Genomic DNA, 27,853 nt, shown 5'->3' with positions numbered 1-27,853 from the left:
CCAAAATGTTTCCCTTTATCAGCTTTAAACATCCTGCTTTCGTTGACCATCCCTTGCCCCTGACATTATAGGGCATGGCCCCCAATCTGCCTTCATTCAGTATCTCATCAACTTGATCAGGTTCCCACTCATTTATCTCCTCTATGAGCAGTGCCAATTCTTTTAGTCTCTTTTCGTAGGAGAGATTTTTCCAGGCCTCTAATCATTCGTGTCTCTCATCTATGAGCCCCTCTTAACCTCTCACTCTGCCCTGCTCCCCATACCCCTGATGCCTAGGCATGGTACGAACGACAAAAGAAGGGCTCTGGGCAGGTTACAACTTTGCGCAGCTCCGTTGCGTGGGTTGCAGTTGGGACAGCAGGTTTGAGGGTCGGAGGTCGGGAGACTCTCAGTGGCACAATACACCGGCAAGACCAAATCTCTGTTTTGAATACTTTGCACGCCTGGAGCTGCCTTCCATCGACCGGTCTCAGTGTGCTTTGCAAACATTCCCTTTTTAAGACTCTCCATGCCCTTGTGGATAAATGTTCTGCAGATGAGAGATGTAGTGGCAAAACTAAGCGTTCTGATTCCCACTCCCCTCGCTCTTAACTACTAGACCATATTCCTTCACAGACCTAGGACTAGAACCCCTGTGTGTGCACCATTCTCAGATCTAACCACTAGACCCCATTGCTACATTGAAGCAGAGGCTGCTGAATATGTTCCAGAAAAAGTGAAGAAGGCTGAAAAGAAATTAGAAGAGAATCCATATGATTTTAAAACCAGTTACTTATCTTCCATTTTCTAAGTTCAGGAGTCTATGCTTCTGCTATATCAGGTCAGGAGGACCTCACCCTCTGCAACTGGTGCAAAGAGGGCAGATTTAACCACTGATACTTGTTGTGACAGGGGAACACAGGATCTGAAACTTAAGGCTTTCTAAACACACTGAGGCTAAGATTTTCAAGGGAGCCGACTCATTTTGACTGCTTCAGTTTCCAGGAGCTCAGCTTGAGAGACCTGAAAGGGCCATGACTTTCAGAAAGGGCTGAGAATCCACTTCCTGAAAATCAAGCCCCTTAAAGCATCTTCAGTTGGGCACTTGGAAATAACAAGTTACTCTGAGAATCAGGACTAGGTTTTCCAGGAACCCTTTTAAAAATGCAGTTGTCTGCACAAATTCTTTCACTGATTTGAGATATTAAAGTTTTCTTTTTGGGAAAAAAAAAAAGATTACAGGTCAGTTCTATTAAAATACTATTTAAAACAAGAAATGTCACGGTATTACTAATAATATTGAGATGATTAAAACGGAAAGGGGTTTTAAAACCCAAAGTGACATTTCACTCTCTATGGATTGTTCGCTTTGTTACATTTGAGTGACCTTGAACAATGAAATAAGGCTGGGCAGTTTCTAGTCAATTTCACGTTGAGCCTTTGAGCTCACTGTCCTCCTGCGGGGTTCTGAGCATCCCCTCTGGAGAGGGTATTTTTGCATTAGAGGAGGTTCAGGGACAGCCTGGAGACCAGAGTGATTAGGAGCATGGAAAAGGTCCCATGAAGAGAGACTGCAAAGATAGGGATTGTTCCAGTGTTGTCAGCCCTAAACTTTCAAAAAAATCAAGTCACTCCCCTCCCCCCATCAAATCATGAGTTTGCCTTAAAAATAATGAGCTTTTAAAAGATAAATAAAACTTAGTTTTTTATTTGCCTTCTAGTTTGGAAAGCGATGAGATGTACAGAATAATAAATGGTCCAGAGAAAGTGGATGTGAAATTTCTATTCACCGCGTCTTGTATCATAAGAGCAAGGGGACTTTCAATGAAATTGAAAGGTGGCAGATTCAAAAATGATGAAAGGAAATACTTTTCCCCATAGAATCCATTGTCCAGTAGTAAGAGACTTGGATGAGATACAAACCCACTCACTGAATTGCCCGCTCCCTAAATCTGGGGGAATTGGATCAAGTGGACCCAGATTCCTAAGCACCCCTGCTTTTGCAAAAATATTTCCCAGCAGAGATGATTCCCCTTCCTCCCCACCGCGCTTTGCCAATTGCAAACTCTGCTCCTTCGCCCGTCTCTCCAATTTAAAGCAATTTAGCTGGAGTCGGGTATGAATTACTCAGTGCAGAGTTAACCAGCACCTGCTTGTATTTAATTGGCATGTCTGTTAATTGCTGTGATAGTCATTCTTGTATAATAGCGAGGAGGTGGGAGAAGTGATTCTGGAGTTCTCTGCTTCCTGCATTCTCTAACGGGTTCCACAGCCCAAGTGCTTTGCTGTGTGCCTTGCAGAAGGGACCCACCAGAGATCTATCACCTTCCTGAGTTGATGGTTATGTATTGGGCACCCTTTAAAGGACCCAGGTCCCTCAAGCCGGTGGGCTGGCTATATAGGTCTCTTCTGAACTGTACAATTATTGTTGTCCAGTAGCACCTAGACGTCTCAACTGAAGTCAGCGCCCCATTGCGTGAGGTGCAGAGGGACCGCACAGTGAGAGAGGTTCAAATCTAAAAAGCCAAGAAAAGAACAGCTGTTCCCACCTTGCATGTGGGGTGATGAGACGCAGACAGGGTGAATGGCTTTACCCAAGGTCACATGAGGAGTCTGCAGGAGACCAAAGAATTGGACCCAAATCTCCTGAATCCCAGCCTGGTGCCTTAACTGGAAGCCCATTCTGCCTCTCAGGAGACAAATTTCAAGTGCAGGCTGGGAAGTCAAGGCCTGAACCAAAAACCTGGAGTGGAATCCGGGACGTCTGGATCAGATCTGACCTTTGCCTTACACTGCCAGATTCTCAGGGGGCCATATCAATAACACATACCTCCTCTATAGGGCATGGCAGCTAGAGATTGCAACGTGCTTTACAAAGAGGCCCCTCCACCCATTTGCAGTCCCAGTTGTAGTCCATGGGGGTGTGGTGTAGTAGGATTGGAATGGAACTCAGGAGAGCCAGATCCTGCTTCCAGCTCTGCCACTGACTTGCTGTGTGGCCCTGGGTGAGTCACTGCCCCTCTGTATCTCTGACTTCTCTAGCCACCGTCACTGTAGTGTTTGAGCACTTCACAACTGCCATCTGCAGTAGGACAATCCCATTTTACAAGGTAGGTTGTCACGCTCTTGAGCACGCTAACGCTACGGTAATAAAAATGGTTTGGGTTGGGGCTCTGGCACGGCAGGGCCGTGCCTAGCGATGGGCGAGCGGTTGCTGCGTATCTTTGGAGACGGTCTGGAAAAAGCAGTCAGACTAGTGCAGAGCCGCTGGCGTCCCTGACACAAGCGAGCGCTCGCCAGTCAACCTGCCGGGGCAATTCTCAGCGCCTTTCTTTGCCACCGCTTGCACCAAATGGCATAAAAACCCGGCGAGTGAGGGAAGAAAAGCCGAAGAGCTGTGGCATGGTGATGGTTGCCATGGAGACCACCTCATCCGTAGCCATGTCTTAAGAGTGTCTGGCTCGCTTTGTGCCCTGCGCTCAGAGCCGCGAGATAAAGGCGATAGAAAAACGGTGGCGGCAATGGAACGGGGATAAATTCAGGCTGGTTGGAGTTAGGCTAAGGAAGGACTGGTCCTAGATTCCAAGGCCAGGAGGGCCCATTGTGATCACCTGGTCTGACCCACTGGATAACACACGCCACAGACCTTCCCCAAAATAATTCCTACTGACAGTATGGGGTAGTTCCTTTGCGGGGCTCTAAAGACCCGGGCCCAGTTCCTGCTCCAGCCATAGATTTCCTTCTATGACTTAGGCTAGTTACATAATAAACATAATAGTTGCATAAACGGTACTTTTGTTCCCCATCTATAAAATGGAAATAATGCTTGTGTCTCACAGGGGTGTTGGGAAGGGAAGAAAATCTGTTAATGATCGCGAGGATCTGGGATACTACTGGGATGAAGGCTAGATCCTTGGATTGTAAGCACTTTAGGGCGGGGACCATCTTTTTGTACAGCGCCTAGCACCATGGGGTCCTGGTCTGTGACTGGGGCTCCCAGGTGCTACGCTCATATAAATGAAACCAATTAATGAATAACACAGCTATGTGCTTGTGTAGCGTGAAATGGCAAAAGTTATGTATCAGGACAAAGCTGATCTCTCTCAACTTAATAATAATATTCATTATTATTAATCAAATATTATTTGTATTGGGGTAGCACCGATTGGCTGCAGTCAAGGGTCAGGGATCCATTATCTTCTGCACTTTACATCCACCTAGGAGGAGGCGATTTCTGCTCTGGAGAATTTACAGTTGAAGGACAGCACAAATCAACCAGTGGGTTAGGAGGGGATAGTCCTGTGGTGTGTTAGGTCATAAATCTTCCCTCTCTGATAGTCATTTTTCATTGGTCCCTTGCAGAGAAAGGTCAGCATTGTTATCCCTATTGTACAGATGGGTAAGTGGAGGCACAGACAGGGTAAGTGACTGGCCCAAGGTCACCCAGCAGGCCAGTGGCCAAGGCAGAAACAGAATGCAGCTCTCCTAACTCCTACTCTCATGACCTATCCATTAGACCTTACTGCCTCCCTGCTCTCTCAGCAATTCTTTTATTTCTGTTGCCTTCATTGCCCTGTGTCTTGGGTAGTCATTTGCGCTGGTGTAGAAGGCAGTGTTTCCACACCACTTGGCACTGGTGTCGATGACTGCATGAGGTGCGGGGCGCAAGGACCTCTCACTAGATTTCCTTTGAATGCAAGTACTGGCCAAAAGCACCTGTTGTGGTTAGTCTAAGCAGCCATCTGGTCCAGCCACTTGAACGAACCAGTGGATTTTAAAGTATGTGTAAATCAATCAAACTGCAGCCTCACTAATGCAGGTGACTTGTCCCTTCTCTTGGCCAGCTGATCACCCACACATTGCCCTGCACCGACTGGCCATCGCTGCAAGCGAGGGCAGGTCAGGCTATCTCTCTCTCCCTTTGAAATAGCCAGGCAGATGGGTGGATTTTCAAGTATCTTTAAGAACGTGTCTATCAAGGGCTGGATTATTCTTTACTGACATCTTCACCTCTGCTTGCATGCTGAACTCAAAATAAAGCCCACCACAGCTTTGGGAGCTGTTTGCCTGCAAGTGGCTTCCTTTCTTTTCTATTCAGGTTCTTCTTACTGCATTAGAGCAGCATCTAGAAGCCTCCTTGTACTAGGTGGATTCCATGCAAGGTCACTTCACCTAATTGATTCCCTTCCCTTGCAGGGGCCTGGGCCATTGGCACACCTCAGTCTCTCCTGTTCTCTGCCTGGGGCACACATCCATTTAGTCTCCTAGGGACTGAAATGCTATAGCTGAACTCAAGTGATTAGGCTTGATGTAGGGGAACATGGGTGAAACGTAATGGTCTGTGATACACAGTAGGTCAGACTAGATCAGTGGTTCTCAACCAGGGGTCTGGGGTCCCCTGGGGGGCTGCGAGCAGGTTTCAGGGGGTCTGCCAAGCAGGGCCAGCATTAGACTCGCTTGGGCCCAGGGCAGAAAGCCGAAGTGCCACCATGCGGGACTGCAGCCCGGGGCCAAAGGCTGAGCAACCTAGCTTTGTGTTGCCCCTGTGGTATGGGGTCCTGGGCAATTGCCCAGCTTGGTACCCCATAACACCAGCCCTGGGTTTTATATGCAGAAAAGCGTTGTTGTGGAACAGCTGGGCTGTCAAATTTTTATAGCATGTTGGGCGGGAGCTCAGAAAGCAAAAGGTTGAGACCCCCTGGACTAGATGATCTAATGGTCCCATCTGGCCTTAAACTATAGGCAGTGGGTGGGTGCTGCACAGACATCTAGTGAGAGACTGTCCCCGCCCCAAAGAGCTTACAGTCAATATAGCCAACTGGTAGGTGGGGAAACTGAGGCAGAGAGGGGGCATGTGACTTAGCCAAGGTTACATGGCAAATCTGGATATGGAACCCATCTCTTCTAACTCTCAGGGCAGTGCCTTATCGGCTGCAGTGATATCTGAGTGGCTGCTGGCATGACACAATTAACATCTGTCATGTGAGGTTAATTCCTCCTTTCCTGGTTTTTCATTGATGTGGATTGATCTGGATGGGGTGGTTCTTTCCACAGGTCTCCTGTGTTTTCTTTGCCTGACCATTCGTCCCTTGTTTGTACTTTGATCAAGGGCTGCTGCCCTAGGGTCTGCGTCCCAGGTGAAAAAGCCCACTCGGCTCTTAGATACCTTTTCCATTTCAGTCATGTAACCAGTGCTAGCTAATGGGAGCTGTTGCATGCTCAGCACCTCTGAAGATCAGATGGTAAGTGACTTGCTCCCAGGATGATACACTCAGCCAGTATCACAATCAGTAACTGCACTCAGGAGTCCTGACGTAGGCTCTGTGCTCACTGCTAGACAATACTGCCTGAGGAAGGCAGGAATAGTGCCCAGCGTCAGTTCTGCAACCCAGAAATCATGAGTCCTTGCTTCTGCTCTGACTGCACCCCCTCCCTGACCTGGGAAGAAAACGCACGTCAGTTTCCCCCTGTTCTAACCGCTAGACAACGTTCCTGTCCAGAATTGCAAATAGAAGCCGATGTTCTGGCATGCCCCTTCCACCTGCTCTAATCGCTAGTCTACAGTCCCTCCCAGAACTGGGGATGGACCCCAAGGCTATGTCTACACAGCAATAAAAAACCCTGGCACCAAGTCTCAGAGCCTGGATTAGCAGGCTCAGGCTATGGGGCTAAAAATAGCTGGGGTAGACACCAAAGCTGGAGTCCAGGCTCTGAGATCTTCCCCCTTCACAGGGTCTCAGATTCTGGGCTCTAGCCCGAGCCTGAATATCTACACTGCAATTTCGTAGCCCTGTGAACCCAAGTCAGCTATGCCGTGGGGCTTTTAATGCAGTGTAGACAGGGGTGCTGGAACAATTTGTATAGAGGGGGGTGCTGAGAGCCGTTGAACCAAACTGTAAACCCTGGATATGATGGAAACCACTTGAAGCCAGGGAGTGCGGCAACACCCCCAGCACCCCTAGTTTCTGCACCTATGAGTGGAGGTGTACCCCAAGACTCTATGGCAGCTGGTTTCCTATGCTTCCTTTCTGGAGGAAGCTCCAGGTTCCTGTCCTCTGCCCGGTCCACTAGGCTACACTCCCTTCCTCAAGGTGGGAATAGAACCCAGGCATCCTGACTGACTTTGGCTCCGGACACTGTGGCTTCAGGGCTGCTCCGATATAAGCTATGAGTTTAGAACAGTCGGCTCCAAGTTCCACACCTAGACAGATCTCCGTTTCTCTCCCCTGCCTTATGACAAACACGGCATATGAGAAGGCAGGATGAAACCCAGCAGAAGTTTAGCGTCCCGGGGCTGTGGGGCCTTGATTGGCCTGTCAGATTTGGGAGCCTCGTTTTTCTGCCTCAGGGGGCCTCAGTGTTGCTCATTATTGAAAAAGGGAAGAAAAGGCAAGGACTGTGAGCAGCAACTGCCTTGCAAGTCATGCCCTTTGTATCAGGGTTAACCCAGCTCTGTTCATTGACAGCCGAATCTCAAAGGGGATCTTAATAACGCCTCGCTTTTCTGAATCCTTTTCTTCTCCCTCTCAAAGATCTGAATTTGTCTTGGGCTATTTTTTGTTTGTTGGTTTGTTTGGGGTGGAAAGGAAACATTTTGTAAAAGTCACTGATTCTTTTTTTCCCCATTGTGACGGTCACAGAAGCAGTGCAAAAATGTCTTTTCCCTACAGCGTTGTTTAGTGGTTAGAGGAAAGGACTGGCGGTCAGGATGCCGGGGGAGAGGGTTGGTTCATCCAGGTCAGGCAGGCCTGTTGTCTAATGGTTAAAAGAAGGAGCTAGTTGCCAGGACTCCTAGGTTTTCTTCCAACGTTGGGAGGTAGTGTTGTCTAATGGTCAGAGCAGGGGACTGGGATCCAGGACTCCTGGGTTCCACACCCATCTCTGGGAAAGAATATGGTATAGTGATTAAAGAAGCTGACCTAAATTATGACACCCGAAGGGGAGTGCTGTCTACCCCTGCCACTGCTACTTTGTGTGACTTGGGGCAAGTCACTTATAACTTGATTTTCAGATGTACTAAACATCCACTGCTTCTGCTGTAACTCTGATAACTTCAGTATCCTTTTTTTTTTTTTTTAAATTCTGCTGAACTCTTGACCTCGATAATACCTTGTTGCTAATCGTGGAACAGAACACCTGTGGGGAGCTCCTGTTGACTCTAATGGTGCAGAATTAGATCCTGAGGCCTAAAACTCCAAATATGACCGTTATGGGTGCCATTTATGTACCCATCATCAGGTGATTGGGGCTTGCTTTTCAGAAGTGTTAGGTACCCTCAACTCTGGTTGTCTTTTGCGGGGCTGCAGGTACTCAGCACTTCTGGAAAATTCAGCTTAAGGTGGCACCTAAAATCACTGCCTGGTTTTGAAAAGAAAGGGCTAGGCAATGTTGCCAACTTGCACATTTTTAATGCATCATATAATTAACTTGTGGAACTCACTGCTGGTAGATATTATTTAGGCTTGCAGTAGCCATATGCAAAATAGGATTAGACATTTATATGGATAATAAAGACATACACACTTATATATGATAGGATCAAACATTTACAAGGGATGTAAATATTGATGCTTCAGGGCAGAAATGCCTAGGGTAGGAAGAAATTTCTCTCAGGAGCGGATTATTACATATTTGTACATTAGCGGGTTATTTGTATCGTCCTCTGAAGCAGCTGATGCTGGCCATTGTTAGCGGCAGGATGCTGGGATAATGGACCAAAGGTCTGATTTGTACAGCAGTATGTTGTGTTATTTCATACACCTTGAGCAGAACATAGAGCCCTCTCAGCCTGAATGCTTTGTATTTCAGATGAAGGAAACCAGAAAACAAAGGAAGAACCAACATAAAGTATCCATGATAGAGTAATCACTACAGATTTCTCTCACCCCCTTCCCCCCATTAATTACTAGGTCAGATAGTTTCTAGGCCTAATTTCTAGGCTGATATATGCTAGCTGAGGTCCCATTATGTATATTTCCAGCACCGGGATCCTTCCTGTTGTGATATAAACCGCTAGTAATATACCACCTTGAGTTGAATGAAAATTTTCCTTTGAAACCCTTTTTTTAAATAGCAAATACCCTTGGAGTAGGAATGTTTCATGTTTTGACCAAAAGAGAAAAAAAAAAGAATTGAACTCTTTGTTTAATCTCAATGGGGAAAAACCACACAAACAGCTCCACTTCATGGGCCAATTCATGGGACAGATCTCCTAGCCGTCTAGCTGAAAGTTTTATCTTCTAGACCAGTGGTTTTCAAGCTTTTTTTTCATTTGTGGACCCCTCAAAAATTTTGAATGGAAAATTGGAAATCTCAGACATAGCCTGCGGACCCCCGGAGGTCTGCGGACCACAGGTGGAAAAGCACCATTCTAGACCATTCTTCTTAGCTGGCTAGACCACTGTCCTGATCTGGTGGAGCAGGAAGTGGGGTACGGGGCTAGAGAGCCTCATGGTATGATTTGGTACTGCAGAAGGTGAGCTACTGGTGGACCAGTGATTTCTCTTGGTGTGGCAGAAAGTGGGATGCTGAGCTACTGGTCATAAGAATGGCCCTACTGGGTCAAAACAAAGGTCCATCCAACCCAGTGTCCTGTCTTCTGACAGTGGCCAATGCCAGGTGCCCCAGAGGGAATGAACAGAACAGGGAATCATCAAGTGATCCATCCCCTGTTTGGCAAACAGAGACTAGGGACACCACTCCTGCCCATCCTGGCTAACAGCCATTGATGGACCTATCCTCCATGAATGTATCTAGTTCTTTTTTTTAATGATCCCATATGGTGTGTCCTATCTTATCATCATATAGAGCGGGCCCCCATCTCACATGATCATATCGGTCCCACTTCCCTTTTGCTGCCGCTCTTCGATTGCCAGAGCACTGCAGCTGCACTGCTGTTTATTAACGGCACAGGGAAAGGTGCACACGTTTCAGTAACGAAGGAAAGAAAACCGGGGTTCAGCTGGTAAATGTCATTTCAATGCAACTTGTCCTTGGAAAGACCCTTGGTACTGGGGAGGTAAAAGGAACTTTTTGTTGCTTGTATGTCTGTGGCCTCCTGGGAATACGTGTGTCTTAGGCTTCCGAGTGTTCTTCTTTCATGGAAAATGAATAGTGGGTTTCGGAGAAGAAATCTTCCCCCTTGTATGCTTTGATACCTGGGTCAACAGGACAGACAAAGAAGCCAATTCCTGCTGCTGTGCCATTTATTTATGGCATTATTAGCAAATGTGATTTATAGATATCCATATACCCTTGATACCAACCCTTGTACCCAGAATTAAAGTAGCTGATGCAGAAGAAATAAATTGGACACTGGCAAACTTCATGGCAAGCTTATGAGGCAGGGAAGGCTGGGATTGCTTGGTTTTTGGGGGTGTAGACTAGTGATTAGGACAGGGGGACTTGGAGTCCTGGGTATTCTGGATCTGGGAGGGAGTATGGTCTAGTGTCAGAGCAGGGGCCTAGGTATCAACATTCCTAAGTTCTCTTCATAGTTTTGGTACAGTAGAGCAGTGGGTAAGTTGCTTGGCCTCACTGTTATCTTGTGGCAATGAGTTCCACCGGTTAATGATGCTTTGTGTGGGGGAAAAAATAGTACTTCCTTTTGTCATTTTGTGTGGTAAGGCTGAAATTGCATTGGTGGAGTCCTTGGAGATCTTGGGATGAAAGAGCGGGGACTGTATTTGTCTCTGTACAGCACCTACCACGTGGGTCCTGATTCTGATCCAGGCCCTCAAGTCACTGCTGTAATACAGTGTAATATTATTATTGCTGTTTTTATTGCTCCCTGTAAAAAGAAGCAGAGGGAAAAGCAGATGCACAAATATCATCCCCATCTTCCCTACCAAAACGTCACGTTTTCAAGGAAAAATTGTAATTTGAAAGTTGAAATTTGAAAAATGTTCTCCTGCTGCTGTTACTGTCCACAGAAAGGAACTGTGCGGGGCTCAAAACCCAGCCAGGGAGCTAACGCTTGGGCTGAAAAAGAAGCTGCCAAGAGCTTTTAAGGTTGATGCGGAGAGCAAGAACAGCTCAGCTTAGTTGAAAAATGAAGAGCTGCCAACTTTGGAATCCTATTGCATGCAGCTTAGACCCACTCCCTGCTGAGACATGCTGTCTCGTTGGGGCTGCTTGTAATGCTAGGCAGCTTGGTGCTTTGCCTTGCTGGGTCACTTCAGCCTCCTCGAAACAACCTCTGGAAAGATTTCTGCCGGTCAGGTCTCTTTCCAGGGCCATTTAGCAGGCGAAATTCACTACTGTGCTGAGGGCTAGTAGTAAGCATGGAGAGGAGAGGCAGGGTGGGCTGTGGGTAGAACAGCAGCCACAGACCTGGGCTTAAGTCCCTGCTCTTCCACAAACTTCCTGTGTCACATTGGTCAAGTCACTGGGCTGTCTCAGTTCCCCGTTATAAAATGGAGAGGAAAGCATTGCCCTACCTCACGGGAGTCTTGGGAGGATAAACACAGGAAAGATTGTGAGATCGGGGACATCAAAATGCCCCCAATCGCCTTATGCTCGGACTTCCCTGCAGCAGCATTCTGCCTGTGTGCTACCGAAGGCAGGATCACAAGCCTGAATAAACCAATGAAGTGCAATTATCCCGTTTATACAGATCAAGGAACTGAGGCCCAGAATGACTTGCGGGGTATGCCTACATTGCAGCCTGGGGGTGTGATTGCAGCTCATGGAGACATACCTGAACGAACTTTAGCTCACTCGAGGAGCAGAGCCATGGAGCCGTGGCAGGTGGCAACTCAGGGGACCTCACCAACAGAGTAATTACCCAGGGATCCAGGCGGGTTTGTATAGCACAGGTGTGTCTGTCGAGCTGCAGTCACATCCCGTGACTTTAGTATAGAGACATACTCAGGAGTCTCTGTCAGAGCTGGGACCCAAAAAGTCTAGTGCTTCCCCCATACCCTCCCAAAATCCTTCCTCTCCTTGTCACAGCTGATACCTGTCTCTTCACTGCATGCAGCGCTGCACACTTGGTCCCAGGTTTCCTGGAGCAGGAGGAATAGCTAGCTATTGTTATGGTTTTGTAATTGGGAATGAGTTGAGTTTTGCGCTTAAAGCCGGGATTCCCTTGCTTGGTGATGTGTGAAGAATGACAACACATCTGCCCCCCACCCCATATTGCTGTGCTTGCTTTTTCTGAGGACAGAATCTTAAACAGAAGGATTTAAAGAAACACAGACGTCAAACCAGATTGATCAGAGCGCTCCAAACCCAACTGGTGTTAGTAACAGAAAAACTCCAGGGCTGTCTTGGCTTCTTTTTAAAATTTTCTCTCTAGTACCCCTTAAGAAATATCTTTCCATGTCAGCTTGTTTATTGGCTGTTCAGGTACAGATATTTAAAAATGCAAAATTGAAGAGTCACTCAGAAAGCAGCAAAGAATTTAAATGACCCAGGCTAATGACCGGCCACTTGACTTCTTATGTCTTAAAAACCAAAAAACAACCGCCTTCCCCCTCCTGCTTTTCCAGAGTGTCAAAAAGGAACAGAAATTCACTGGTTTATTATGGCCGTCTTTCCCCATCCTCACATGTGTACAAAAATGCTTCCTGTTTGTGCCCTGGATGGTTCTCTGCTCTCTCAACAGGCCTGCGGAACTTGTGGCTAAGATATGACCCTGGATTCACTTCCCCGCTGTATCCCAGACTTGCTGCACAACCTGCAGCCAGGGTTTGAGTTGCTCAGTGCCTGTGTTTCGGGGTATTTTTGAAAGTGCTTCAGCTCCCAGCTAGGCACTTAATAAAGAACAGATTTTCAAAAGGGCTTAGCGCCTACTCTCCACTTCTATGCTGCTCCATTTGGTGCCTGAGTGAGACCTTAGGTCTTATGGAAAGCTGGCCATGAATCGCTCTGCACTCCTGTAAAATGGGTATAATATGTCCTGGTGTCAGTGAAATTTCCATTTGCTGTAAGGCTCCTTTGTGCTGGTCATCAGCGCATGTGCAATGGACCCAGTCATTTAACAGCGTCATCATCAGCCAGGTGGAGAGCCGATAGCCCGCCGTCGAAATGAGTCACTGGGCGCTCGACAGTGATATGTGACAGAGTCTGAAATGAGCAGCATCACGGGTCATTCAAAAAACTCCATTTCAAGAGATTGGCCGCACAGTTGCCCTGTCCTGTGGTTGCTGGAGTGGTATAAAGGGGCCTTAGGGTAAATAAGATTCAGCCCCAGAAGTTCTCCCTCTCTTGCACTGTTGTCGCCGTGTCTAGTTAGACTGTAAACTTTTTTGGGCAGGGATTGTGGCTCACTCTGTGTATGTAGGGTTGCCAGGTGTCCAGTTTTCCACTGGAAAGTCCGGTCAAAAAGGGGACCTGGCAGTGTCCAGTCAGATTTACTGACTGGACACAAAAAGTCCAGTTAACACAGGCAGAGGTGGTGGAGATGCAAGGTCATTAACCCTCATCAGCCCCAGCTCAGCCAGGGATGCCTACTACCTGCATCTTGTGGGCAGGCAGGCAGCAGGCTCTGAGTCAGACTGCAGCTCCCATCCCAGCCCCGGAGCAGAGGGAGCCCAGCTGGGGTGGGGAGTGGGAAGTGGGAAGTGGAAAGAATCGAGCTGGGGGAGGGGGAGAGCAGTGAGTGATGGGGGGAGAGGGGATAGGAGCCAGCAGGGGGGGCGGGGCCTCAGGGGAAGAAGTGGAGAAGGGGGCGGGGCCTCGGGGGGAGAGGCGGGGCAGGAGGGTCCTGTTTTCAGAAATTAGAAAGTTGTCAACCCTATGTGTATGTACAGCACCTGGCTCAGTGAGGCCCCTGGCTCAGTCCCGACCCCTAGGCTTTGCATGCAATAAATAATTAAAATGCAAGGAACCACTGCAGGTGAATTTATGCCAAGTCTTCATTTGTCGGCACGTTGCCTAGATTTTTAGACAATGATATAAGAAATACCTTGGTTGGGCAAACAGATTGGGTTAAGTTAGGCAGTCTGGAACCTGCTCTAGACATGGGTTTGGTCCTGGTATAACTGTGGGTTCGAGGGGTGATTTCTTTTTTAAAACTGATATAATAATATCAGTACCGGCGTGAGCACAGACTCACTCACACTGGTATAAAGGAGCCTTGCACCAATATAGCCTAGTCCCCTTCCTGTATGGCAATGACTGCATCAGCGTCAGCACCTTTCTACCAGAATCGCTGCATCTACACGCAGTATAGTATAGAGTTAAAGCAGTATTTAGGCAAGGCCTAGATTGACCTTCCACCCCCCTGAGCAGTGTAGTTAAGCCGAGTGTCCATCCCCCGCCAACTCCCCAGGTGCAACAAGGCTGATAGAAAAATTCTTCCATTGACCTAGCTATTGCCTCTTGGAGAGGTGGGCTAACTACGGGAATGGAAATCCACCTTCCGTTGATGTAGGAAGCATCTGCAGTAGGGTGCTACGGTAGCCTAGCAGTGTCTGTTGTGTAGACATGAACTCAGACACAGTGGTGATGGGCATGGTATAAACAGAGAGAGAGAGAGAGAGAGAGATTAGCTGCTCTCTGTTACCAGAGTCGATGTAAATAATCTTAATGCAGTTGTGTTTGTCCTGAGGCTAGGAATTTTGCTTGGAGTCCTTTTTTTTGGTGGTCATTTTGCTGGTGAATTTATTTTGATTGCAAGCTCCTGGGGGCTGGGATGGTGTCTCACTATGCGTCTATGCAGCACCTAGGACAATGGCATCTGGATACTTACTGAGGCCTCTAGGTGCTACCATACTTTGGCTCAGGGACTGTCTTTTTGTTCTGTTTATACCACCCCTAGCACAATGGGGTCCCGGTTCGTGACTGAACTCCTAGGGGCTACAGTAATACAAATAATAATAATTAGAAGGCTTTGCTTGAAAAATGTTTTAATTCCTTTTTTTTTTTTCGTCTCTTCCCTAGGTTTCCAAGCAGCCTCTGGAGGCCCAAAGCACCTGGAATTAACCAGACGGCAGCATAACATGAACTGAGAAAAAAGCAACCTGGATTTTTGTTTGTTTTTTTGGTTTTGGTTTTAAAAGCTTTTACATAACAAAAAAATTCTTTCATGAAAACGTTTTAAAACAGGGTTATTTTTCCCCTTCCCCTGAACAAGAAAGTCGTCCCCGTACGGTGAGGATTTCCGGAGAAGATGGGGAGGAAAAAGATCCAGATCCAGCGGATCACGGATGAGCGAAATCGACAGGTCGGTAATTCCTGATTTGATACGTTTTGTAGGGCTGATTCTGCCCCTCCACCCCACCCCAATTGATGCTCAAAGACCAAACTCCCATTTATTTGTGCCTCAGTTTCCCTATCTGTAACCTGAGGATAACGGCCTACATTTTCCAAAGTGATGAGCGATTTTGACTGCCCAAGCTGAGACGCCTTAAAGAGGCTGATTTTTCAGACCGTGCAGAGCATCTGCTCCCTAAAAATCTTCCTTTAAAGTGTCTCAAGTCAGGGCAACCAGAATCACTAGTCGCTTTGGCAACCTGGTTTTGCACCTGGGGAGTTTTAGAGGTACAGCCCCCAGCTCGGTGCAGAGCAGTGGCATTACAACACAGCAGTTCATTAATGCGAAATCAGGGGCTAGACGCTGCATCTGGAGTTCTCCTCTTAGAGCTCAGCGAAGCTTTTCCATTGAAATATTTTATTCCAGATGGAAAATGCCCCCTTGCCCCCCATCCTCAGGGGGTTGTGACCTGGCCCAGTTGGGTTTAGCCTGGAGGCTCTACCGTCATGATAGAGGGGCCGCGGGGCCAAACCTGAGCTTTGCTGCGACCCCGAACGCCAGGTTGCGGCAGCACTCAGTTTGGAGGGCAGTGCAAACTGCGGGGTGGGGGTGAGGGGGAAACTGTCCCTTTTTGCCCCCACCCTCCGGCTGGCCCCATCAGTGCTTTTCAGGATCGGGCCCGTGGTGTGCATCCAGAGTATCAGTCTGTCCCTTCTCAGCTGCAAGATTTTGGGCATGAGTGTGTGACACCTTTGGCTCTGCCTGAGTTTTAGGGTGACCCTGGGCTTGCCTTGCTATGGGCCAGCTGACATCTTGACCAGAGCACAGGGGACTGAGCTGCGGATCTCTCAACCTCAAAGCTTCGGCTGCTGCAGCCTGATCTGAAGAGCCAAAGGTCCGTGATCTGGAGCTGTAACACTGTATATCCCCTGTGGATTGAGCACAGAGTGGGGGTGAGGGTGTCGGGTTCGATAATGATCACCCCATAATCCATCAATCTTGCTGCAACATCAAAAGACTGCAACTGTCTCCGCTCAAACCGATGGGCGGGGGATTGTCATTTTCCCTGAGCGTGGACGGCATGGGTGAGATTACATGGAGGAGGAGAAACAATCTCACAGGGGATGAGTCTGCACTAGCAGGAGGATGGATCAGATAATGGGGATCAGATAATCAGCCAGGCCTTTCTTTCTGTCTCTCAAAGCTCTTATTTATAACCAGCAAAACGTACCCCCATCTGCAACGTGCCATGCTGATGGCTGTACTTGCTGCCAGCAGTTGTGTAGCTAGCATTGGAGATTCTTCAAGTTGGCTGCTATGGGGAAGTTGTGGGTTACTGCTGCAGCAGAATTCTCCTAACCTTCAGGGAACACCCTCAAAATTGTGAGGTCTTAAAATTAACCCACCGTGACAGATGCCCTATTGAGTAGTTCTTACCTTATGGATTCCAGTGGGTTTGTTACCTTGGTGGCAATCCGTGGGATGATGTTTTGTTTAAAAGAAATGCCTCTGAAGCACATTAAAACAAATAAATAAAAGCCCTGGTGTGCATATTCTGCGTGATAAAAGCTCGGTGAGGGAGGGTGGGCCGGTGCTTAGAGCTGGGGGCAGGGAGTCAGGACTCCTGGGTTCCATTTTCTGGTTTTGGAGAAAGTTTGGTCAGGTGGTCAGGACTGGGGAGTGGGAAGCAGGACTCCTGGGTTCTATTTCCCATTCTGAGAGGCTGTGTGGTCTAGTGGTCAGGGCTGGGGAATAAGCGTTAGAAATCCTGGGCTCTGCTCCCAGGGTGTCTAATGGTTAGAGCTCAGGGGCGGGCAGTGAGAATTTTGGGGCCTGTCTCCAGTTATGGGAGGAAGTTTAGCTTAGTGGCTAGAACGGGGTGGAGTTGAGATCTAGACTGCCGGGGCCAGATTTTCCAAAGATCCCCAGCTCCCGACACGCAACTAGAGCGACTGAGTACTATGGAAAATCTGGCTCTGCTTTCAGTGCCTGAATGGCCTCTGTTAATTGTGTCACGTAACGCACGACTGGAAGGTGCTTTGAGGCTACGGTGGTACACATGGGATAAGGACCTCTATAGCTTAGAAGAGAGAGAGGCTTTTTGGAAAATAGGACCCCAGCAGTGCTGAGAACTTGAAGAAGCCTAGCTTCAAGTGACTTCCCAAGGTCGCATGGGACAGCTATAGCAGAACCAGGAACTGAACCCCCGTGTCTCCTGCAATGAGAAAGGTGCTTCTTCTGAGGACCACTTTGCCTTCCTTTCAAAGCCAGCCTCCAGTCTTGCAATGTGGACCTCAGCACCTGGGTGCTCTTAGCCTGGGACAAGGTCGGACGGTACCACAGTGGCACCCCCTCGGACTGAAAGATTCCAAGAGCTCGCCGATTGGAGAGACACGCGAGGCGTAAAGGTGCAAGCAGCGTGCCGCGCACGTTCACCTTCAATTGCCTTCAGCTGCGGCCCTTCTGGATGGGGCTGCAGCCCGAAACTGGTCTTCGGTCTCATCTCTGGGCCCACAGTCGGTCGCTGTAGCTTCTCCGTCAAACTCGATGGGAGATTCCGCATCATTCCTAACCCAGCGCAGGGCTTTTGCTGCTAAAAGGAAAACCATTAAACCATCTGCAGCGAGTTCCTTCCAGGAGCTTTATTGTTCCACGGTGAAACAACAGAAAATTGCAGGTTTTCTTCATTAAAGTTTCACTTGGGTGGGCAAAGGTGCGGGGGAGTGGGGGGCGGTGGTGGAATATTTTTGAAAGTATCCCACTTGCTCAGGGCAGTGTTTATTTCCATAACGAGCAGGAAATGGTGCATTAGTGATTATTAAAGGAGCTGGAGCTTTTTTTATTGGGGCAGCACAGCTATCTGGCATGCCAGTGCATTGCTGAATGCCGTACATGGGCGGAAGGTTAGAACATATATAAAGCTGGTTATTGGAGCTCTGTTCAAAGTTAAAATGAATGGAAAATATTTAGTAATCCTGGAGTCCGAAAGCCTCTTCTAGCCCTCTTTTATTACCTTTTAGGAAAGGAAAGAGTGAATTCGCTGCCAAAGCCCAGGGTCCAAGTGAGCTGTAGGTTGAGGGCTGGGCGCGGGAGGGGGGGTTGAGCTGCTATATGCCATGTGAGTTCCTTTAGTCAGGCTTTGGTGAGAAGATGGTTGGGACTGGAGCAGGGTCTTGAGATTAAAGCGCTGGAGTAGGATGTGGAAGATTTGGGTTCAGTTCCCGGCTTTGTGCACTGACTCACCGTGGGCAAGACAGTTAATCCTTCCGTGCCTCAAATTTCCCAATCAGTAAAGTTATTGTACTCGACTCTAATACCCAATTGCCCCATTTCATTTAGTGACAAAGGAACACCAGGGTGAGATGGCCTACTGCCCAGCGCATGAGACCTGGGTTCTATTCTCAGCTGTCCTCCTGGGTGAACTTGGGCAAGTCATTGCCCCTTTCTGTGCCTCAGTTTCCCCAGCTGTAAAATAGGGATAGTCCATCCCTGGTCCGTCATCTTATACATAGATTGTAGGCTCTTCGGGGCAGGGAGCTTCTGTGTTTGTACAGCGCCTAATACCACAGAACCTCAATCAGGGACTCCCTCTTTGCTATCATCGAATAAATAAATAACTATGAGGAGAAGTTGTAAAAATGAATGAGGAGGGGAATATTGGCTCTCGGACTCAGTTTCTCCCGCCTGCCTGCCTGTCACCTTAGTGAAGTGCTTTTCTCGGCTGAGCTTGTGAAGGTAGGGTGGGGAATAGAAGACATCTGTGACAGTCTGGTTCCCACGGGAGCTACTACTCAGGGTTGCCAATGCTTGCAATTTTATTGCGAGTCTCACAATACCTGGTGCTTTTTTCAAAGCTCCACCTCCTGGAGTCAGGTGATTAGGTGAGAATATTAGCTTGCTTTACTTTTTTTTTAAAAAAAGTACATTTCTAACTCTCACGATTGCAGAGAACAGCTTGGGAACATGACCCAAGTGTGATCCAAAAGGCTCAGAAACCAGAAAGCGTAGAGAAAGTGCCTTTTTTTTCTTTATAGCTCATGATTTTTAAGCTTGGATTTCCAGGGGTGCTGAGCACGACAGCCCACGCTGAAATTGACAGCTCTGCGGATGTCCCCCGGGTGACTAAGAACCACTTTTGGCTGTATGCACTGGATCCCCGACCACCGGCTATCATGCTGACCGATACCATGTCATTGTCACCTTGTATTCCCCCATCTTCAGTATCCATCTGTTGTCTTGTTCTTAGGGTATGTCTACATTGGAGGTGAGATTCCCGGAGATGTACTGGCTCGAGCTAGTGCCTAAAAATGTGTCGGCGGCGGGTACGTACTTGGACAGCTACCCCAAGCTACTACCCGTGCTGCGAGGGACACGCTGCTATTTTTAGGTGCAAGCTCAAGCAGAGGGAGGAAACGCCCCTCCCAGCTCAAAGGTAGATGTACACTTAGATCGGTCAGGAACCATCTGTTCTGTATCTGTACAGCATCAAGCACCGCAGGGGCTGGGTCCATGCTCCTAGGTGTTTGGTAATATAAAAGCAACTGAGATCATGGCCCCAGTGAGCTAGGTGCTGTACATACCGCAAAGAGATCCCAATCTAAATAGAGAAATCGGGGGAGAAATGAGACCCAGAGAGAACGTGACTTACCCAAGAAGTCAGTTCTGCTGCTAGTACCCGGGTTTCCAGAGTCTCCGCTCTGGGCCCAGTCCACCAGGTTACGCTTCACTCCCCGTAGTACCTCTCTCCTCCGCCTTTCTTCCTGCTTTGCCGCAGCGCCACCAGCAGGAGAGATGCAGGCAGCTTGGGAGCCAGCGTGAGGACAAAAAAGAAAAAAAAAAAAAAAAGGAATCTGGCAGTGGGATTTATAGTTACTATAAAGGGGCTAATGGAAAAAGAAAAAGAGAGAGAGTACAGCATGTACATGTTACCTATAATAAAAACACAAAGTGGTCTGATACAAAGAGAGAGACAATTGAGGGCTTGAGAACATCTGGCTGGAACGGTTGCCTGGGGCCGAGTCAAGGGGCGCCTTTATCTTTCCTGCAGCTCTCTCTCTCTCACTTTTTTTTTTTTTTCATCTTGTTCTCCCTCTACCCTCTCACTGTAATCACAAACATTTCTAATGGGGATGCTTCTTATCTGACACCGCTCGGATTCCATAAAGATCCCCCCCCCCACACACACACCCCCCCGCCTTGAACCACGCTCTTTGCATGATCAAGGAAGGTATCAGTTGGCTTTTAAAACAAACCCAGCAAAACCCTCTCAGAGCCAGGAAGTTAACGAAGCAGCAGAGCTGTTTAATTGGTCATCTGAGCTGGCTTCGGAATCAATTATTTCCCCCTCTCCTTCCCTTGCCCAGCAAGGATGAGAGGAAAGAAGTCGCTTTTGGAAGAAAAAAGCAAGGCTCTGGAAGACAGTGGGCCTGATCCCCATCTCGTGTAGACGGGCTCAGCTCTGTTGAGGTCACAGGCTGTACACTGATGTAAATCAGCACAGGATGTGGCCCATGTTCTATTTAGGTATTTCTATAGTCCCATTGGCCTTAGTACCAGAGCCCCTCACAGACCCAGGTTGTGTGGCCCAGTGGATTGGGTGCCGATCTGACACTCTGAAGACTCATGGACTTTGAGGCCATGTAGGGTCATTATGATCCTGTCGTCTGACCTCCTGCCTAGTCCAGGCCTTAGAAACTCAGCCAGGGATTCCCGAATCAAGCCCTTTATCTTCCGGCAGCAGTACAGTGTAACTTTTAGAAAGAAATCCAGTTCCAATTTCAAGGCTTTGTGTGATGGAGAATCCACTACGTTCATAGCTGAGACCTGGCCAGCTGAACCCATGATCAGAGGCAAGCACACAGCCCTCTGATCCAAAGTCAGACACCTTATCCATTAGGCATGGTCCTGGGACCTGCAGCCTGCTGTTGGCCCTGCTACAGTCTTCCTGTGTGACTGTGGTCATGTTACTTAATGTCTTCAGGCCTCAGTTCCTCATCAGAAAAACAGAGATAATAATCCTACCTTTTCCTGCCCTTGTCTGTTTCGATTGTAAGATTTTCAGGGGAGGGGCTTTCTCTCACTATGTGTATGTACCACCTCGCAGAAAGGGGCCCTGATTTCACTTGCAGTCTCTAGGCGCTAACAAAGGTTCCACCTTTCTTCCATCATTTCTCTCCCCTCTATTGTTTCAGTTCAAAGATCTAAACCAGTTGCCATGCAAATGGGAGCTGCGGGCTGCCATGCAAATGTAAACAAACTGTCTGGCGGCCTGCCAGCAGATTACCCTGGTGGGCCGCAGGTTGCCCACCACTGATCTAAACTGTCCACAGGGATGTGTTTTGGACATAGCATGACTATGGAACTGGCCGAACTAGTTGCGCGGGACTGACTCCAAATGTTCGATTCTCTCTGGGGTGGGGTGGGGAAAACTGGCTTCAATCCAAAGCTCAGGTCTGCCCTGCATCCTTAGCCCATGCGTTGTGCAGCTCAGCTGGTAAATTTTCCATCCCCGTCTCCACAGAAAACTTTCCTGAGGTTCAGAGAGGGGAGAATCTCTCCTCTCTCATGTTGCTAACCGGTAGTTAAGGAATCTGATGCTGCTGAATTATGCATGTGCTTTCATGCCATGGCTCTGCCTCTGGAAATCTAGGTCTTCCAGTTAAAGCTGCTTTGCATGTGGGATGTCTCTGCACATGCCTGTGTGCGTGTGTGATGTGTGCTCTTTGCTGTGTACATGCTTGCTTGCATACCAGCGCTGCTAGCTCCCAGCAGAACCAGACCTCACCGAGAACTTGCAATTTGCCAGGTTCTTGGATTGCCGTTGTTTAACATTTCTATGGCTGTAGCACCTTGAGTCCAGGTCCCACCGTGATAGCAGCCGTACAAACGCATTACACGTGCCCCAAAGAACGTGCAGTGTAAAAGGGTTCCCAGGCACTCACCCTTTTCTCAGAGATGACTGATCCGTCATTATTATAGGTATTACCGTAGCACATAAAGGACACAAACTAGACCAGACTCCATTTTGCTAGGGTGCTGCATGCACAGGGAGCAGGACCGGCTCTAGGCACCAGCAAAGCAGGCACGGGCTTGGGGCGGCCCAATTCCAGGGGCTTGGGCAGTTGTGTTCTCAGAGCTTGGGGTGGCAAAAAACCTAGAGCCAGCCCTGACAGGGAGTAAGGCATGGACACTGCTCTGCAGAATCCTAGAATCTCAGGGTTGGAAGGGACCTCAGGAGATCATCTAGTCTAACCCCCTGCTCAAAGCAGGACCAATCCCCAATTTTTGCCCCAGATTCCCTAAACGGCCCCCTCAAGGCTTGAACTCACAACCCTAGGTTTAGCAGGCCAATGCTCAAACCACTGAGCTATCCCTCCCCTCAAGCTTATGATCTGAGCAGAAAAGGCAGACCAAGGAAATATTTTACAGATGGGGGACCTGAGGACTGTAGAGATTAAGTGACTCATCACAGGTCACACAAGGGAGTCTGGGCCAGAGCCATAAATTAAACCCAGCTCCCCTGAATCCAGCTCCAGAGCCTTGGCCACAAGACCATCCTTCCTGTGGGGATGTTCTCTGGGGAGTAACCAGTGATTCCGCTCCCTGTGCAAATTTAATTCATAAATAATCATTGGCCTCTGCCGTGTAAGGAACTCCAGGACACTGGGGCCCTGATCCAAAGCCCAGCACGTCTGTGGCCAAGTTAAAACTGAACAGAGGTCTCCTGAGAGCTAGTCTGCTGCCTTAGTTACAAGACCAATCTTCCTCTCTTGTGCTGTGTCTGTCTCGCAGGGACCTTGCCCGACCGTATCTGCGCCTTTGCAACCTCAGGGCTAGCATGCTGCGCCGAGCTCTCCTGAGAGCCCAGGGGCATGTTTCTGCTCCTGTCTGCTGAGCCAGGAAATCAGGATGACTCCCCTGAAATGAATGGAGTTACCATTGATCAGTGAGACCAGAATCAAGTCCCTAGTGCAGAAGCCAAACACAAGAGAGGAGAGCCAGTAATAGTCGCTAATGACATTAGAGGATAGGATAAGATTTGCGCTAACACATCAGTCCACTAGTCCGTCAAGGCGGGTCTGGCAAAGACCAGTGCCTGATGTGTCAGGGGAGGGCAAAAATCCTCTGATAGCACAGTACCATGTGTGGAAGTAATTCCTTCCTGACCCCTATGGTGATCAGCTTATGCCCTGAAACATGAGATTTAATTACCCTCTTAGTCTTATAAGGTTAATTCTTCTAGATGAGGGTCAGGCCCATGTAAATCCCAGCCTGTCTGCTTATCTATAGTTGAAAGGTTTTGGGTTTCTTTCCCTTTTCACAATAATGTTGGTAGACTTGAATGGCAGGATAATGGTAATTGATGGTTTTATATGTCAGGGGCTTTGCTAGTGGCTAGAACTAAGCACTGGAAGTTGAGACTCCGGGGTTCTATCCCTGAGGGTGGAAGGAGGGGTGGGTTTAGTGGATAAAGCAGCAGGGATTGGCCGGCAGGACTCCCCAGGCTTCAGTTCCTACTTCTGGAGAGGAAGTATAACCTAGTCATTAAATTGGGGATCCTGGACTCCTGGGTCCTATTTCTGACACTGCCAGAGACTGGGTTGTTAATCTTGGGTAAGTGGCCTGACATTGTTTGCAGAGCAGGGAATTTAACTCAAGTCTTCCAAACCCTAACCACTGGCCCATCCTTCCTCTCTCAGAGGATTGAGAGCAGCCAGGCCTTGCTTTTTTTGCTCTCTCCCTTTTCCAGCTTCAGACCTCCAGGCATGGCCAAGAGCCGCCTCCCTGCCCCATCTCTCCCAGAAATCCCTCTTATTGGTCACTCTGAATAGCGTTGAATAGCCAGCATTTGTGTTGGTCTAACGAGACAAACTCCAACCGTGACCCCCATCACCGCGCACTGAAACCTCACAGCACAGTGTGTATCGGCTGTTGATTGACACATGACACCGCATCAAATCATTATAGCTCCTGACTCTTCCTTGGGATGTGCGTCTTATGTGGCCATTGACACCTGGTTGAAGTGTGTGAAATGCTACCCCCATCAGCAGAGCTGAGTGAAGGATCCGGACTTGGTAGCATTATGTACCTACTTAGTGCAGTTGTCGTCTGTCCACGTGCCATTGCAGGTCCTCAGCCATTCCAAGTTCATGCTTGGTGTGACTCAGTCAAAGGCGAAACAATTAGACTGGGAATGAATCTGGCACGATGTTTTGTGGATTCCCAAAATGGAAACCTCTAAGTAAAGCTTGTCATCATTTTTTGAGTGAACTTTTTTTGGGGTCAAATAATAGCCTTTTTTATTCAAAAACAAAACTTTTCATCAACAGTATCATTTTTTCTCCCTCACTTCCACAAAACTTTCCATGATATATTTTCCTGACGTTTTTACAAAAATCATTTTCAAAATTGTTGTGTACTGAAAACCTGAAAAACAGGGCGGGTTTGGTAGAAAAACACTGTGAGTAAAAAAAGTAAGTATTGTGGGAAAAGTTCATGAAAAAACTGAGTTTGTCTTGAAGCCTATGAAATGGAAACAAGTTTCAAATTTTTTGCCAAATCATTTTCCTGTTTTTTTCCGACCACCTCTATCTCTGACTTTTTCTATCCCACAAAGGCACAGTGTTTACTGTTATTTGAAGGCTGGAGAAATGGGATCAGATAAACTTAGAGGTAATGAAGTTTTATTTGGAATACAAATAACCTCTAAAATAGTCCCCCAGAGCTGGTTGCATTATTCATTGCAAGTGTAACCCATGGTAACAAAATTTGGCTCTTTGTCCCCCTCTAGTGATTAGTCCATGTATAAAAACATAAGAATGGCCCTACTGGGTCAGACCAAGGGTCCAACTAGCCCAGTATCCTGTCTTCCAACAGTGGCCAATGCCAGGTGCCCCAGAGGAAATGAACAGAACAGGGAGTCATCAAGTGATCCATCCCCTGTCGCCCATTCCCAGCTTCTGGTAAACAGAACCCTGTGGCCCACACCGCTTCCTGCAGCTCCCATTGGCCGGGAACGGCGAACTGCAGCCACTGGGATGGTCAGTGTAAACAAACTGTCTCACGGCCTACCACTGGATTACCCTGATGGGCCACGTGCAGCCCGCGGGCTGCAGGTTGCCCACCACTGCACTAGAAACTTGTGCTTTCAGATCCACTTTTCTGGGTTCAATCCCTGAAGGCAGCCTGAGAGGCAGTGTTGTAACACAAATAAGTTTTCGGATTAATTTCACCCAATCACCTGTAGCTGAATCATTCACGGACAGATCCAGTTTCTGTGAACCTATTTCTTGTGCATCGGTGTCTATCAAACAACTTACTAATTTTCAACCCCATGAGCTGTTTGCAAGGTATCTATTATTTGTGCTGTGTGTCTGGTCCTCTCAGTCACATGCTGAGGTTTCCATCGTCCAGCTGGGGAGAGCAATCTTTTTAAACGGAAGGTGAAAAGAGTCAGCAAATATCAGTTGCCTATATTCCCAGCATCAGAGTCTCAGTTGCACTAAGAAGGTACGTCTGCACTTTGAGCAGCGCCTAGGAAGAGACTGTAGGTGTGGCGGCAGACGTAGCAGACGGGGCTAGCCACCGGAGGACGTATGTAGTGTTCTGAACGAGTCCATGCTTGGGGTGGCTAGCTGGTTGCGGTGCCGCAGCTGCCCTAGCTTGATCAGAGCTGGCGCGGGTATGTCTCCCCGAGCTGGGCATTCCTCCTCCAGGTGCAGAGATACCTTTCGGCCCCTTTATGCTTCTCTGGTAGCGTGAAGGCGCTTCAAATTGGGCGCCAAATGAAATTTACCTGTGCTTTAAGGCCTCTTTGTGCTGCCCCAAGCCCTGTCAAGGGGCCTCAGTGTGGATGAGAGGGGTTCGCTCGGTGGACTTGAGAACAAAACATCGTTGGGGCAGCTTTGGGGATTCGTGGCCGTTTTCACGGATAACCTGGCTGTCACGTGGCTGCTCGTGGGGGGAATGATTCCAGGAATAAGAGCGGAGCCGACTCCCCGCCTGGAGTCGTGAGAAGACGTACCAGCTGCTGTGGGAGTTACTTGCCCAGCTCTTCAAGAAACCTTTTCTTTGCAGACGGGAGGATCAGATTTATTTCAATCTCTCGCTCTCAGTTCATGTGTATAGCTCTGTGTGTCTAATCTATCTATCCCCATAAACCCGCCTCTAGCTATCTAGCTATCCCCATGCATACCTCATTATCTAATCCAGTGTTTTTCAACCTGTGGTCCACAGATCCCTGGGGGTCTGCAGACTATGTCCAAGATTTGCAAAGGGGTCTGCACCTCCATTCGAAAATTTTTAGGGGTCTGCAAATGAAAAAAGGTTGAATATCACTGATTTATCTATCCCCATACACCCCCTCTATCTATCTATCTATCTATCTATCTATCTATCTATCTATCTATCTATCTATCTATCTATCTAGTGCCCACCTATCTGGTTTCTGAGCCCTGGACTCAGTTGTTCAGATACTAAACTGTTCTGCCACTCGACAGCATGAGATGGCTTTCAATGGGAGAAGCTGCCCCTTATAAATGTGGCCACACGGGGCATTTTAATTTCCTTCTCCTAGCAGGAGCCAGAGTGGCCAGGGGCTCCCCACTTAAGCTCCTGGGAGCACAAGTTTCGAGCTGCCAAGATATCCTTATCATGCAGCAAAGCTAAGCCTCCTCCCCCCTCCCCCAATCTGTCAGCGGGCAGCAGAGAGAGAGATGGAGTCTGGCGATGACACCCGTGCTGATCCTGAAGTAATTTGATTTGCCGTCGAGCAGGCCGGAGCTCTCGGAGACCCTGGCAACGTGACCGTGAGGGCTCAGAGTCAGAGAGAGGGAGAGCGAGTTAGCCCAGAAGACACAGTCTCCGAGGGGTTAGCAGCCTCACGTGGTGGAGAACAGCTGCGTGGTGTGCCATCCCTGCACTTTAAAAGGGCTGAGACGATTAGAGCCGAATCTCATTTCTACTTAATCACCCCAGACGGGGGAGGGAGGAGGCCAGGGGAACTGGCGGCCACCAAAGCGAAGTCCCGCGTGGGAAGCTGTGAAACACAATGTAAACGCCAGGGCCCGATTCTCGTTACCGATTCTCTACCACCGCACAGCTGCAGTGCCTCAGAGTAGATGCTAACTCCGCCGATAGGAGGGGGTCTGTCTTCCCGTCGCTGTCGATAGTCCACCTGCCCGAGAGGCGGTAGAATTCTTCCATTGCCCTAGCGCTGTCTACACAGGGACTTAGGTCGGCTTAACTATGCTGCTCAGGGGTGTGGATTGTTCTGATTTTCTAGCGCAGACCAGGGCGAAGGCCCCGGTAACACTGCCAAAGCCCGGGGATCAGAGTGAGAGACTGGTCCTGCCCCCACGAGTCTACAGTCTAAGGCTCCAGTTCAAGGAAGGGTTGAAGCAGGTGCCTAACTTTAAGTGCCGAAGTCCATCTGAACCAGGGATGCTTTCCTGAACTGGGGCCTAAATGGACCACCCCGCTCCCTGGGCTCCAGCCTGAGCCACAGCTTCAAAGGGCTGCTTTCAGAGCACCGCCATCAGCCCCGCTAGCCTGAGTCTGTGGAGCTCCTGCGGGCTCCAGAACACAGTGTAGATGTAACCTTGGCGTGCGGCAGGCTACGGTGGGGTAGATTTTCACCCCAGCTTGCTGTGAGCTAAGTGTCCGTGTGGATGAGAT

General features: G+C 48.6%; 1 protein-coding gene across 9 annotated transcripts in view; it reads left to right on the top strand.

Annotated features, from left to right (window-relative positions):
* Positions 1 to 27,853, top strand: part of MEF2D (myocyte enhancer factor 2D) — a 176,623-nt gene that overhangs the window by 83,181 nt on the left and 65,589 nt on the right. For all 9 annotated transcript variants that reach the window (XM_073323282.1, XM_073323281.1, XM_078850524.1 and 6 more), the window contains one exon: positions 14,866 to 15,148. In XM_073323282.1, the coding sequence (XP_073179383.1) occupies positions 15,095 to 15,148 (54 nt within the window). In that variant the 5' untranslated portion in view covers positions 14,866 to 15,094. The remainder of the gene's footprint in view (positions 1 to 14,865; positions 15,149 to 27,853) is intronic.

Source organism: Lepidochelys kempii, chromosome 24, assembly GCF_965140285.1.
Source record: "Lepidochelys kempii isolate rLepKem1 chromosome 24, rLepKem1.hap1, whole genome shotgun sequence".
Classification (NCBI taxonomy): Eukaryota; Metazoa; Chordata; order Testudines; family Cheloniidae; genus Lepidochelys; species Lepidochelys kempii.
The sequence above is the reverse complement of the archived record's forward strand: the minus strand, read 5'-3'. Positions and strand labels throughout refer to the sequence as shown.